The sequence below is a fragment of the Pectinophora gossypiella genome, chromosome 6 (assembly GCF_024362695.1).
Source record: "Pectinophora gossypiella chromosome 6, ilPecGoss1.1, whole genome shotgun sequence".
Lineage (NCBI taxonomy): Eukaryota > Metazoa > Arthropoda > Insecta > Lepidoptera > Gelechiidae > Pectinophora > Pectinophora gossypiella.
Genome location: NC_065409.1, coordinates 2104755 through 2119947, shown reverse-complemented (window position 1 = coordinate 2119947; position 15193 = coordinate 2104755). Strand labels below are relative to the sequence as shown.

The window sequence follows — 15193 nt, the reverse complement described above, 5'->3', positions numbered from 1 at the left end:
TATGTTTGGATGGAACGCACCAGTGGCTTGTTTACCAACATTACTGCCAGATCCGCCGGACATAACACACAATTTCCCCCCTATCATAGCTCTATTAGCACTTAATGTCCAAGTTTTACTGCTATTATATGTTACCTGTTTCATACTTTTACCTCACATTACTTTCTATGAGAGCGTTCAACCTGACAGGTTATGGAATTGAATTTTCTCAATCGATATTAAGAGCGTAATGCGTGTGGATAAGTTTCTATTGATTATATGAAGAGCGATTGCTGTTTTAGTTCGTTTACCTTGCATGCAACGGCCTCCGTGGTCCAGTGGTTGAGCGCTCACGATCCGGAGGCCCTGGATTCGCATTTCGGCAGGGACAAATAACAAAAATCACTTTGTGATCCCTAGTTTGTGGTTTGTGATCACGTGATGTTCCGTACTTCGGAAGGCACGTTAAGCAAAAAAAAATATCATAACATAAGAATTTATTTATTATTTATTTTTAGTCGTTTAGTTATTATTCATTAAATTTAATATTTAATTTGTAATAACAGGTCACAGGTCGTAGTTAATAAATCTTTCGAGAATCTTCGAGAATGTACCTAATAAGTAGTTTCCACGACATTTCAATTATAATATGAATGCTTACGTTTAATTCAAATTCAAATTCAAAAATATCTTTATTCAGTAGGTAACATAGTTACACTTTGAATCGTCAATTTTACATAACGAACGTCTCATCCGCCTAAAACTACTGCAGCTTCTCACAACCTGTATAGCCGGGGAAAAGAAGCTGCAAGAAAAACCTCGGCACAGGGCCCTAGACGTTCTTTAAAAAAATAAAAATAAACATAAAACATAAAATATTGGTATACAATTGAGTAATTTAGCTGCCTAATATCAGTTCTCAGACAGTTAATCCCATGCATTCATATCTTCTAAATAATCACTAACTTTATAATAACCTTTTTTGTAAAGTTTTTGTTTAACTACTGTCTTAAAACAGTTGAAAGGCAAATTCTGAATGTCAATGGGAATCTTATTGTAAAAACGTATACATTGCCCCTTAAAAGATTTAGTAATCTTATGTAATCGACTGACTTGTAAAGCAAGTTTATTTTTATTCCTGGTATTAACAATGTGCCGATCGCTATTTTTTGCAAATAATCCTATATGTTTTTTTACATATATTAAGTTTTCAAAGATATATTGTGATGCCAAAGTTAAAATATTAATTTCTTTAAATTTATTTCTAAGTGACATCTTGGGTCCCAATTTGTAAATCGCCCGAATGGCTCGCTTTTGCAGAACAAAAATGCTGTTCATATCTGCAGCATGACCCCACAGCAAGATGCCGTACGACATTAGACTGTGGAAGTAGGCAAAATAAACTAATCGCGCGGTTTCTACATCGGTTATTAAACGAATTTTTTTGACCGCGAATGCTGCTGAGCTGAGCCTTTTGGACAACTTATCAATATGAGGACTCCATTGCAACTTAGCGTCCAAAGTAATTCCCAAAAATACAGCAGTATCCGTGAAGTCCAATTCCTTATTTTTTACAATAATAGAATCGAGGCGCCTACTAACATTCGATAACGTAAAATAAACATATTTTGTTTTATTTTCATTAAGTAGCAGGTTGTTTACAGTAAACCAATCCACTACCTCTGAAATGGCGTTGTTTACATCGTCAAAGGAATCTTGTCGTCTCTTTACTTTAAAAAGTAAGGAGGTATCATCTGCAAACAGCACCACCTCATGTTTTACAAGACTAGGTAGGTCGTTTATGTAAACTAGGAATAGAAATGGACCTAGAATTGAGCCCTGCGGGACGCCTATAGTGACGTTAGATCCACACGATCTGCAGCCATGCACATCAACCCTCTGAACGCGGCCACTAAGGTATGACTCCAAAAGAGCGATGGCATTATCAGTTATTCCATAGTGACGAAGTTTCGCAATCAAGATATCATGACAAACGCAATCGAAGGCTTTGGAAAGGTCGCAAAAGACACCAATAGCATCTTTGGACTCCTCCCAAGCCTGAAAAACATGATTTATTAACTCAACACCAGCATCGATTGTTGAGCGACCCTTTGTGAAACCAAATTGTTTATTAGACATTAAATTGTTTAAATTGAAATGTTGAAGTAATTGCAGTAATAAAATTTTTTCAAATATTTTACTAAGCGTGGGTAGTATAGATATTGGTCTAAAATTAGTAGGGTCAGAAGTACTACCAGCTTTAAACAATGGAATGACTTTACTGTGCTTCATTAAATCTGGAAACACACCATTGTCTACACATTTATTAAATATATGTTACCGGCCAAACCCGATTTTAGGCCAAACTAGTTTTGCCTAGGCTAAACTAGTTCATTCTATATGCGATCGGATAAACCGGTACAGACTAGGCCAAACTGGTCTGTCCTAAGGGTGATAGGAGGAACTAGTTTATCCTAGGAGGAACTAGTTGAGCCTAATAAAAATAAGTTCACTTCAGGATAAACTAGTCTGGCCTAGGAGAAACTGGTTGGGCCTTCTATGAATGGGTACACGTCAAGAAAGCTAGTTAGCTTAGCCTATTTTATGCTAACAGGGAATAATAAAATACCAGAAATACTAGTTATAAAATTTTTGCAATACACCATGTTTGGTGCCAATTTTGTAAAAGCCCTCATCGTTTCTCTGAAGAATAACCCCAATTATATTTCTAAGATCACCTCTGCCTTTGTCTACGTCTGGAATTGGTATAGTTACATTGTCTCCTATGTTGGCAGGTGGATGGGATTTGTCAGAAGAAGCTTTCATTCTTTTTGCTTGCTTTTCAAGATTTTCTGCCGCACTTCTTCTAGCATCTTTAATGTTTTGTGTGTCAATTTCCATAACGCCGCCATCGCCATCTTCACTCTGGTTACATTCCGAATCATCTTCGATAACTTGTCTAAGGTCATCCTCGACGACAACGACTTTACTACCGAACAATCAAAGCTTATTTTGCCATAAGTATGGCTCGACAATGAACACAACGCATAATACACTTTGTGTCTCGTTCGTAAAGACTACTTTAGCTTAAAACATAACTGTCATTCTAGTCCAGGTAAATACGGCGCCGACTTTAAACATTTCTGACTAGGAAATATTAGTATAGACTAGGCCAGACTAGTTTATCCTGAAGTGAACTTATTTTTATTAGGCTCAACTAGTTCCTCCTAGGATAAACTAGTTTCTCCTATCACCCTTAGGACAGACCAGTTTGGCCTAGTCTGTACCGGTTTATCCGATCGCACATAGGATGAACTAGTTTAGCCTAGGCAAAACTAGTTTGGCCTAAAATCGGGTTTGGCCGGTAACATATACATGATAGATAGGGAGCTATGCAATCAATCACGGAGTTAATGACTTTAACAGAGAGACCATGAAGATCTGCAGTCTTTTTGTTTAACTAACATCTGCATCCGCTTGAACGAGCTGTGCAGGTTGAGATCATAACTTAATTTAAAGATCAAGTTTAGTGTACCATATTAATAGACCTGTAAATTGCTTTTAGCTTTAAAGGGTATCACATAACTCTTACGTCTCGTCATGGTTAATTAGCGACAACTTTATAGGTAGTTACTACAACGCTATGCTGTAGATACTTATAAAGTTAATATCTAGAAATCTGATAAAGTTCAAATAGTAACATTTATATTATGACCTAGAATTCGCATAAATTCATGATTTTTTTACTATTTTTTTAATTATTTTTGTTCCATACTTTTGCGACGTAAAATTCCACTTGATATTAACTCGGAATCATGGTCTGAATCATCCCCCTCAGTATTCGTTACGTTGTCACTAACACCCTGTATAGATACTGTAATGGATCAAATAACACCTTCTCAGGTACTCGGAGTTGTCAAAATCGAAAATCACCAAATAAAAAAAGTAATTCAAACATTAACTTATTTAAAAAAAAACGCGCCTGGATTTTTTAAAAAATCCAGCTAGGATGTTTTTTTATTATGTACTTATTAATTATAGGAACTTTTGTCTTCGTTTAATATACCTGTATTAGAACGAAATCAACCGAAAAGATTAACGGAAAAAGTCTATAGTATATATTTTGCTTCGAAAAGCTACATTTAATAAGCCAATCTCACTGCTCTTCTTTGCTTGGCAATCAAAAACTAGTTAAAAGTACACAAAGAAACGAAAATTGTAATTTATCGCTTTATTAACTAAACAAAACGAACTTACTCACGCGGTAAATGAATACTTAAATGAACACTAATAGCAAAAATCTATATCGATTGGTTTCATAATGGAAAACACATTGCTTTCTAAAATCTTTGTCGAATAAGTACAAATGCACTCCTGTTATTTTTGGGTAGGTATAAATGATGACCCTTGTTACACCCTTTTTTTTTGACGTTGGGAAATACGTTACGCATACCACGCCGCCCGGGGGGACGACGTGGTTATGTGGGACTCCCCGGGTATCGCCACCCGGTATACCCACTAAAACCCAACGGTGTTCCTCTTTGCCGCCGTGTGGCGGGGATACGGGAACGCAATTGCACACAACCGCGTCCCCGCCGGCGGATGAAAAAGCCAACATTACGCGGTATTCCCAGGCGGTCACCCATCCAAGTACTAACCGCGCCCGACGTTGCTTAACTTCGGTGATCGGAGAAGAACCGGTGTGTTCAACGTGGTATGCCCCCTTGTTACACCCAGGCACAACACGTCTTCCACCCATTATTATTCTGATCAAAATAATGATAAGAAATATATATGTATAAACATAATTCTATACATATCTGATCCAAATATCAAGCAACAATTATTTTTATATATGCCTCTGCGCTTATATTATATTTTTTTAATGTACCCCGAGCAATAACTAAATAGGTAATGAACAACACCATCTTTATTTTTTTGGGAAACCTATCCTGGAAAGTCCCACATTCCGATATCAAAAACATAAACAAGCGGCAAAGAAAGAGGGTAGACAGATATGTCTGCCCGTAGAAAATTATGGATCTACCTACTCCACTCCAATCTCATCGGTCATCCCGTGATCATGGCACTTGCAACAGTGTCGAAATATCGGGAGTCTCATATCCCCATTAAAACGCGGTAAGAACCCGTTATTATGTGCTTTAATTAAGTCCCACATTGTTAAGTAGGCTAGTTTCCAACTAGTCAAATCGGTTACTATTAACCAAACGTCAAAACACGAAATTACATGGAATTTGCTTTAAAAAGCACACTGTGACGTCATAGGAAAATGTGATAAAATGGCGGACTTTTTATTACGTTTTTCTTGTTTAAAATTCATAAATAAGTTAAATAGAAAAAAGTAAATGTTTTTCGTTAGTTTTAGATCCGTCTTTATTTAGTAATCAGAATTTCATAATTTATCTTGAACCATGTACACTACCCAATTAGGTAAATCATAATCCGATAAAAACTAACAAACAATTTGACCTCGAAGAGTCTCTCTTATCACAATAATTCGCCTGCACTTTCATATTTTTATGCCTAGGTTGTTAAAGTTAATAGAAATATTTTACATGGCCTTTACACAACACATAAAAAAACCTATTTCGCATACATAACAATGGTAATTTGGGATTATTACTGGAAATAACGACGTACATTAAATTTTAAGCAATCGTTGTATATAATCAAATACAAGCGATATGACGGATAGGTGGTTATAAAATGTCGATAAGGTATAATAAACGCGATTTCGTGTAAATAAAACATTAAACTATGCTTCTGTGGTTCTATAAACACAGTTGGCTCGATCATAATAGACGGCGATACGCCTCACCACCTATCACTTTGGTAAAACAGAAAGCTCATAAGCTCAGCTGTAATCGTTACATGAGCCATGTCAGTTGCCTTTGGCGGCTCAATAATAACCCGACACCAGGGTTGATGAGGTTGGTAATCTACCTTATAGGTTTAAAGGAAGGTTTAAATGATAACCCTTGTTATTACACCCAGGCACAACGCATCCTCCACCCATTATTATTCTAATCAAAATGAAGCGAAGCAATATAGGTTGCATCATAATTCTATACATAATGTGATCCAAATATCAAGCAACAATTATTTTTATATATGCACCTTTTTATTATGTACCCGAGTAATGAGAAAATACTAGGTAATTATCACGTTAAAGCTGAACAACGCCATCTATATTGTTTATGGTGAACGTAGCATGGAAAGTCCCTTATTGAGGTGTCACTAGAAGCGTCTTCATTGTCCGGTGGTGGTGGTCTATGTCACGTGACACTATAATCAATGTGATGTAATGAAAATTTACCATTTCATTCGAAATTCAAACTAACTTCTTTTGAATAGTTTATTTTTAAAGTAAATTTCATTGTGTTGTAATTAAAATTTACCATTTCATTCGAAATTCAAACTAACTTCTTCTTCTTCTTTAGTTTATTTTTGTTTTACTTTTCTATCGCTTCGGCTTAACGGCTGAGGGTAAAAAAGTGTACAAGAAACTCCTCAACAACAGGAGTCTTGTTTTTGTTCAACTTTTCATTACGTGTCAGTCCTTCATTGACGTCTTATCAAAACTTCCGACTTTCATGTAAATACAGATGCCTATCATCACATCACACGTCACTCTATACAAGTTACTACGACTTGGTATGCAACTTAATTTAGTACTTTTTTAAAGGCAGTAAGATTACGATTATCTTCTTATTAGCTATGGACTGATCCAGGTGGGCGACAGGTTTGGATCATGGGTGGCCACTGCAATTTTATCTAATTCGTCCCTGACAAAGCATAAGGGCGTATCTCAGTTTTCCTAACTTTTCAGGAGAGCGTAAAAACTGTTTTTTTCTCCGAGTTCCTCAGGTTTTCAGTTCATAAAATCTAAAGTAATATAGATACAGCCATGAAATTTATAAGGTGGATAAAGGTTGAATTAAGGCATAGATTTATAGTTCTTACAGTTCCGTGAAATGCATGGTTTCCTGAAAAAAAGGCCTGAAAGTCACTAACGCCCCTTTGTGGCGCCTCTCTTAATAGGTATGGAGAGTTGAATATGGGTGCAAGTAGAAAGTGTTACTAATTATCCTATATTTTAAATAAAACAAATTCATTACGAACGGCAAATTATCTATATTTGATGTCGAAAACACAATTTGTCATCATTTAAAAACACTTTTAAAAAATATGGAACGTAGGAACATAAGAAGTTAAAATGTGCGTGTGTGTGTACGCGTTTGTATGTATTTATGTGTTTGTTTGTTTGTATATAAAAGCGATTGCGTGTGTGTGTGTGTGTGTGTGTGTATGTGCGTGTTTAAATGTACTTTCATGTGTAATATTTTATATCGTATCCAAAAAAAAAACAAAAACATTAAAGATCTAAGATCTGTGCAATTAAGAAACAAAATATTCTTAAAACTAAAGAGATCAAAATTTCAGACAGACCTTAGGCTACAATACATTATCTTATGTTATAACAAGATATGATATTATATTATTAAGTATGTTATTATTAATGTATTGTAGCCTAAGGTCTGTCTGAAATTTTGATCTCTTTAGTTTTAAGAATATTTTGTTTCTTAATTGCACAGATCTTAGATCTTTATTGTTTTTTATGTTATACCTACTGTTACTTATACATAAATTCCAGGACTGATCTGGTCCATTGAACTTGGCACCCATTTAGATCTCACTTCTTTTGTCGTTGAAGTCAACAACCAAGGCATTTATCATTATATTGAACTTGGCTCTCATATCACATTTATGTTTTTGAAAAAAAGAAAATTGCCAGTTTTTTATATATTCCTTTGTATTCATCTAATTACCTATTAGCATACCAAATTTTAACTCTCTTGGTCATCTAGAACTGGGTTAGAGTTTTAATATATATGTCATTCAGTCAGTCAATAACCGTAAATAGTAAATAAAACCGTTTGAGATAAGCTTATGAAATTTAGAACACATAATATGTGTTACATAAATATTATGTACCTCGCAAGTCTCAATATATGAGCCAAATTTGATACGTTTATGTGAAAAAGTTTTTGATTTATGAGGATATCAAAAGTGGCTCCAAATGGTTCGTGTAATATTACACACGGTGTGGCTCGCTAGTTCTGTTTCTTGAACTTGGCTTGACACGCTACCGCGTGTCTAGATAGAGCATCGATGACACGAGCTGAATACTTCATTCATTCAATCTGTGACTTCACATGATTGCGGTACATATACAAAGTTTCCGTAGCCTATGTTGTGCAATTTTTTGGATCCATGCGTTGTACATTGTAGATCGTCTTCTTCGAAATGCACTTTGCAGAGAAGAACGGAGCATCGAAAACATTTCTTTACAATGTCCTACTTCACATGATTGGTGGTTGTTACAATCTGGAGCAGATATAATATATATTTTGATGATTTATGAGACGTCATATAATCAGGCATGTAGTCAGGATCATTTAGGCCACCGAGGTCTCCAAACAATTCAGGCGTAAAACTATTAGAGGGGCAGAAAGTTTCAGCATCTTCGTAATCACGATCTATAATCTTACATACCACTAGCTGAGCTGAATTCATATTTTCATGAATTTTTAACAGGTTTTGAATATTATCAGGAAAACTCTCGTTTTCATTTTTGTTTGTTCTAAGACTTGATTCGAATAAAATGATTTTTTCTGTTGTGACATCTAAGACTGGTTGTATGGAATTGGAAAAAATTGGGTTGTCTGTACGAAGCATTGCTGTGTCTTCAATTCAAGCGTGCTTAAATCACGTAAATCATCATCGTCGAAATTATTTAAGCTGGAAGTAATAAAACTGGCAATTGCCATCATACTGTCTGTGGTTTCTACTTCAGCTGTCGACAGTGCAATGGATGAAACAGAAAGATGGTTTAAATTGTCATAATCATTTTCATTATCTTCTTTATTAGAAGTCAAAGGATTACCTGAATTTTTACAACTTACCTGTGAGTTGGACATTCGGTGGCACACAAAATTTTACTTGGAGGCACTTAAAAAATATATATTCTGTTAATAACACCGGAAGATATTTACTTCATGCGGGCGCAAGTAAACAAATAAACGATAATGAAGTCACTGAGTAAGGGCGTATCTCAAGTTGAAGAAGTACGACATAATGGCGTATTTCAATTACGTCCTTTTGCATTGCTCTTTTTTTTCGTGATTTGAGATAAGCCCTTCCCTTAAATTCTTAAATACTGTGATTAGAGCTACACCCTTTTGCGACGTTGTAGATCTCGTTTAGACGATCAAAATGGTATAAGTAACTCATTTTTGCAAAAAACTGAGATACGCCCTTATGCGGTGTCAGGGACGAATTCTCTACGGAGATAGGTTGTCTGCGACCAGGGGCCTGTTTTATAAAACTTACAATTGTAAATTACAACGACAATTTGGTGTTCAATACGTAGCTAATATGAAGCTGCAAAATATTTGTGATCACACACTCCACAATGTACATCAAATTGTCTTTGTAATTTACAATTGTAAGTTTTATGAAATATGTCCCTGGTGACCCATGCGCAACGTGATAAAATAATCGTTCGATTCAATAAATCTTGTCGAAATCGATAAGTTTGTGTTTTTCCATAATATGCGTTACTTGATTTTTTCGTATTTTGAGAGAACGACACGACTTATTTGGGTTCATACATTAGCACGAATTGACAAAATGACATAATTATGTTGTCGGAATCGATAAAATGAGCGTGACAAACATGTTAGCCATACTGGAGTACGCGTGGTAAACGCAAAAGGGGACAGCCCAAAGAGACCTGGCGACGCTCGGTTGACCGAGGGTTGAAAACTCTCTGCACGTCATGGAAGCAAGCTTTAGAAGCTGCAAAAGATCGCGAGGAGCGGAAATCTGTTATTCGAGCCCTACATCTCAACAGAGGATAAAAGGAGTAGATAGAAGAAGAAAAAATATAATGTCATGGTACGAGATGATAATTATTGATATAAAAATGTGTTCATGTATTAACACAATAAAGATAAACCATCGGCATCATCGTGAATGCGTGTGCGGCGTTTCGTTCAATGACATGAAACTATTAAGCACACTTTATCTTACTTGCTTATCGTATATTTTCTTACTTTTTCTAAGAAAACTTAAACCCGAAACGGCACTCGTGCGCAACGAACGTAAATTACGTGAGCGTAAATAGGTACTTAGGTATACTTATTTATAACGAACAGTTTTTATGTCAGAAGAATTTTATTTTAGGTTTGTTTTTCAATGCGCGGTAAAAATTAGATCTGTCAAAGTACGTAAGCTAGTGTTCTGACGTTCATTAACATAGTGATGTATCAGTCGCGATTAAGCCTATCGATTCTTTACTATCTAACAATATGTGCAGTACAAAATACAAATGTACTTTATTGCACCAAAATAAAAAAATAGTCCCGTAATAGGACCGTATTTCGTATTTGTGTTTGTATATTGCTACTTAACAATAAGGCCACCTATTGTACTCTTTCTATTTCTGTTTTGTTTTGTATTTTGTATTTTCCTATTTGTACAATAAAGTATTTATTAGAGTAACTCAATGCGCTGTATAACGAGAAAACAATATAAAAACTAATATACAAAAATAAACAATGAATGAAAAAAGAAACAAAAAGAAAAATAAAACTACAAATCAAATAACACGAAAAACACTAAAAGTTACAATTATAAAATTAAAAAGTAAACTATCACACAAAAATAAAAAAAAAATAGAAAAAACAAAACAGTAAATCAAATCTCGAAACACAACAGGAAATCTTCTCGCAAAAAGCCAAATAACTCTCTCCTTATGTATGTAGTAATAATAGTATGTATCTCTAGTAAACATAGACCACTATGATGCGGTCAGTTGCGAAAGGCCAGCGGGCGCTTACTACATACCGGTGCGCGATGTGGTCAGGTGTTATGTAAGGGGAGCGAGGACCTTGACATTTTGTGCTTTGAAAATATTTGATGAGGCTTTTTCGATTGGCTACTGGCGAGAATTGTGTGAGAAATAATTAATAGGTACTTATTTCCTTTACATATAGTCCTAACTAGGTAAAAAAGAAAGTAGATAAGTATAATTCACCAACACCATCATTGGCCAGTACATCTTGACAGATGATGGTAACAGTGGCTGTGTAGCTGTCACGTTTTCTCCATGTCTTAGCCAATATAATAATAAAACTATTTTTAAAGGTTTTTTTTTAACAATTTAATTTTCTTTTTGTAATAGGCTGTTTAGTATAACCATAAAATTAAGAATAAAACAACCAGGTATAAGTTCAATTTTAGGGCCTCACCTCAATCAACCGGGGGGGGGGGGGGGGGGGATATGGAAATCTAATTCAAATTCAAAAATATAAAAACAGTAACAGTAGGTGTTCAGTAGGCAATGATATGATATATTAATGTTATTAGTAAGATTTTAGCTGCTGAGAAGTTAGCCTCAACAGACTAGATGTTGTTTTTTTATGATGAATGTTGTGTTCACTTGTAATTGGCTTACACACAGTACTGTTTTACTTTGTTTTATTGTGTCCTAAGTAAATGTTATAATGTGCATAGCTGTAAGTTATCCATTAATAAATAAATAAATAAGTATCATAGTTACACTTTGCAACTGCAACTTCTCACAACCTGTAAGTATATACTTTAGCTAGAAACCCATCAGCTGGCACTTTGCCGGCACTTGCCCTTGTTAATTATTTTATTTTTATCATTACGATGGTTAATGTTATACCAAAGAAATCCCTTTGTAATGACAACAGTAAGATTCATACTAAACGGTGACCTCTCTTCTACCCCCAGATTGCGACAGCAGCGACTCGGGCCACGTGTACGAGTCGCTGGAGCCGGCGCAGGCGCCACCGCACGCCGCCCATGCGCACGCGCCGCTTGACGACGACTTCGACTCCTTCGACAGCGACTCCGAGAACGAGGACCATGATAAGGTGAGGATAATATAGCTACATATTAATAAAAGAAAGAAAGAAAGAAAGAAACATTTATTACTTCCGGACACCACAGACACAGACAGACAGGTACATTACATTTAACACAGGACAGAAACCACACGGAAAATACTAGTTATTACTAGTTATTGTTAGTTAGTTTAATACTAGTTATTGCTATATTTTAACGAACAGTCATTTACATTATCTGCTAGATATAGATTAGTATTACCTTCAAGGTGATAACTAGGTAAAACGTTTTGTTCTGCCAGTAATAATACTATAACTTTGTTTTGTTTTTAATACTCAATTTACACAGTCAACTGGTGGGTTTCTTACACATTTTTCGACCGGAAAATTCCACTTGATATTAACTCAGAATCATAGTCGGAATCATCCCCCTCAGTATTCGTTACTATGTCACTTAAAACCCTTACAAGTACATACAAGTAGATAGTGTTAGTGACATCGTAACAAATACTGAGGGGGATGATTCTGACCATGATTCTGAGTTGATATCAAGTTTTCCTGTCGGAAAATTAATGAAATTTTTTGTTTTTTTTTTAATTCATTTTCTGTTCCATACTTTTGAAAATTCCACTTGATATTAACTCAGAATCATGGTCTGAATCACTCGTCAAAGTTTTCGTTACGATGTCACTTACACCCTGTATAGTGACAGTTATTAACCCATCGAAATACCAAGGACGGACGGCTTTATGATAGGTTTTCACTGTAAGCACGTAGTATTATTCCTTATTCTATGTTATCATCATCATCAATTTAAGAGCCACGCTCTTGTCGGTGCATCTGGTGTCGGGTGTCGGTGTTTTTCTATGCTATTCTATGCAAAAAGGCAACAATATAGTTTCTTAATTAAGACACATAATAACGGGTTCCCGATACGAAATATCGAAATATCGGGAGTCTCATATCGCCGTTTTAAGCGCGGTAAGAACCCGTTATTATATGTTTTAATTATGATAATAACCGCGTAAACTTAAAACAATGTAATATAGTTTCTTGTTCTACGACGCCTTAAAAGGAACGAATTGTAAATGAAAACCGTAAAGATCCTTCATAGGATCTTCCCAAGCTATCCAGTATGTTACATCTGATCTACCAAGTCGCGCCGTGAGATAAGAATTGTATTCATAAAACATCATAATACTAGATACTGTGGCGGCTACATGTAGAGGCGTGAAGGTAATGCATGGGAAACGTTTAATGGTCCATTGAAAATGGTAGAACATACAAGAATTTGCAAGTACTATGGTTGTGAGGAGCTCGGTGGCGCAGCGGTAAACTCGCTCGGTCTGCGATTGTTAAAGTTAAGCAACTTTTGCAAAGGCCGGTCATAGGATGGGTGACCACAAAAAAAAGTATTCATCCTGAGCTCCTCCGTGCTTCGGAAGGCACGTTACGCCGTTGGTCCCGGCTGCATTAGCAGTCGTTAATAACCACCAGTCCGCACTGGCCCCGCGTGATGGTTTAAGGCCCGATCTCCCTATCCATCCATAGGGAAGGCCCGTGCCCCAGCAGTGGGGACGTTAATGGGCTGATGATGATGATGATGATGGTTGTACACCGTTTATGACCGTATGTACAGTCATGAGCAATATAATGTACCCACTGTAGGACTCTGTCGCACTAACATATTTGACATTTAGTGAGATTTACAGTTCAATTTGTCAAAAAAGTTAATGTGAGATGGTACCAAAGTGTATACATATTAATGCTCGTGACCGTAGTACTGTTACTACTCTCCGCACAGTTGGTAGATTAGCTGGAAAATGTTCGTAGGAAAAATCCTTAATAGCCTGATGGCCCTGTTCGTAGAACGAGTGACTTACATCGCAGTGTCAAGGGTTCGAATACCAAATTCTAATTTAAGGTTTGATAAGAGAGGAGTACGGCTTTGAAATAGACTACTCTGGGCGCCATTCCACTTGCGTCAGACAGAGTACTGCGAGGCGGAAGGCAAGAGGGAAACCACTGCCCTATTTTAAACTAAAAAAGTAGCATGGAGAGTTAGGAGAATGCTACACCGACAAGAGCGTGGCTCTTAAATTAATGATGTGAAGAGACGAGAGATGTATCACTCTTATTTTACTAGATTACAAAATATTTAAAATATCTAAGAATTCTTAACTCTATTAATGGTATTTGGGGATTTGAATTGTCCTTAGAAATGGTTTAGGAAGTCTTAGCAAGGTACGATATACTAAACCGGCGCGGCGTGCGTTTATGGATCGATTGATGAATGTGGAGGAAGCAAGGGAAGTGTGTCAGGATTGCTTAAGCTTGGTGGGAAATAGGTGTGAGTTTATTTATTATTTATACCTGGATACAGCTAAGACACTGGGTAAGGGGGTCACCTACTTAAGTGCGACAAAGTTCTGCTCCATTGATACGATAAAATACAATAACTCAAAAACACGTAACATAAACAATTACCATTGATTATTATTAATGCATACATACATAAACTCATGCCTATTTCCGACCGGGGTAAGCAGGGTCTATGGAATTCCATTTGCTTCGATCCTGACACACTTCTGTTGCTCGTTTTTTTTTCTGACTTTTTTTAGTTTGATATTTTATAATTGATGTCTCAGTTGGCCAGTTTTTACTGTACCTATTATTTCTCCTTTATCTCCAGTCTGCGCACACGCAAGCCCCAGCGCTGCCCGCGTCGCGGCTGCCCAACCCGCCCACTAGTGGGCAGTACACGCTGACTAAGATAGCCAGCGCGGCGCAGCGCAAAATGAGGCAGATCAAACGGAATCTCACTAAACGATATTCTGGTAAGTCTAATATGTTTAAATATTGACTTAGTAGATATGCGCAATAATATCCTTTCTAACACCAAAAAATATCTAAAAGTGGTAAAAAAATCTAGCCTACAAAATCCCACTGCTGGACAAAGGCCTCCCCTTCCTCTTTCCATTTTTCGAGGTCCTGTGCGTACTCCGGTCAGTCCCTTCAGCAAGCGTCCAAGTCGTCACGCCATCTCTTTCGAGGTCTACCACGACGCCTGTACCCGTCATGAGGCACCCAATGCGAGACGACCCGTGACCACCGCTGAAAAAAAAAAATTTAAAAAAAGTTGCAAAACTACATATCAAAACATTTGTTCAATACACTATGGTTCATTAACAACAGAAGTGCACGAAATTCTATATGTACCTATGGTCAAAGAAGATATAAGCAATCGTGGAACCCTC

The 15193-nt window shown here is 36.4% G+C and overlaps 1 protein-coding gene and 1 pseudogene across 7 annotated transcripts in view; one reads left to right on the top strand and one right to left on the bottom strand.

Annotated features, from left to right (window-relative positions):
* Nucleotides 1-15193, top strand: part of LOC126367291 (uncharacterized) — a 177944-nt gene that overhangs the window by 128174 nt on the left and 34577 nt on the right. For all 7 annotated transcript variants that reach the window (XM_050010718.1, XM_050010723.1, XM_050010721.1 and 4 more), the window contains 2 exons: nucleotides 11824-11966; nucleotides 14629-14773. In XM_050010718.1, the coding sequence (XP_049866675.1) occupies nucleotides 11824-11966; nucleotides 14629-14773 (288 nt within the window). The remainder of the gene's footprint in view (nucleotides 1-11823; nucleotides 11967-14628; nucleotides 14774-15193) is intronic.
* Nucleotides 4589-4707, bottom strand: LOC126367945 (5S ribosomal RNA; annotated as a pseudogene).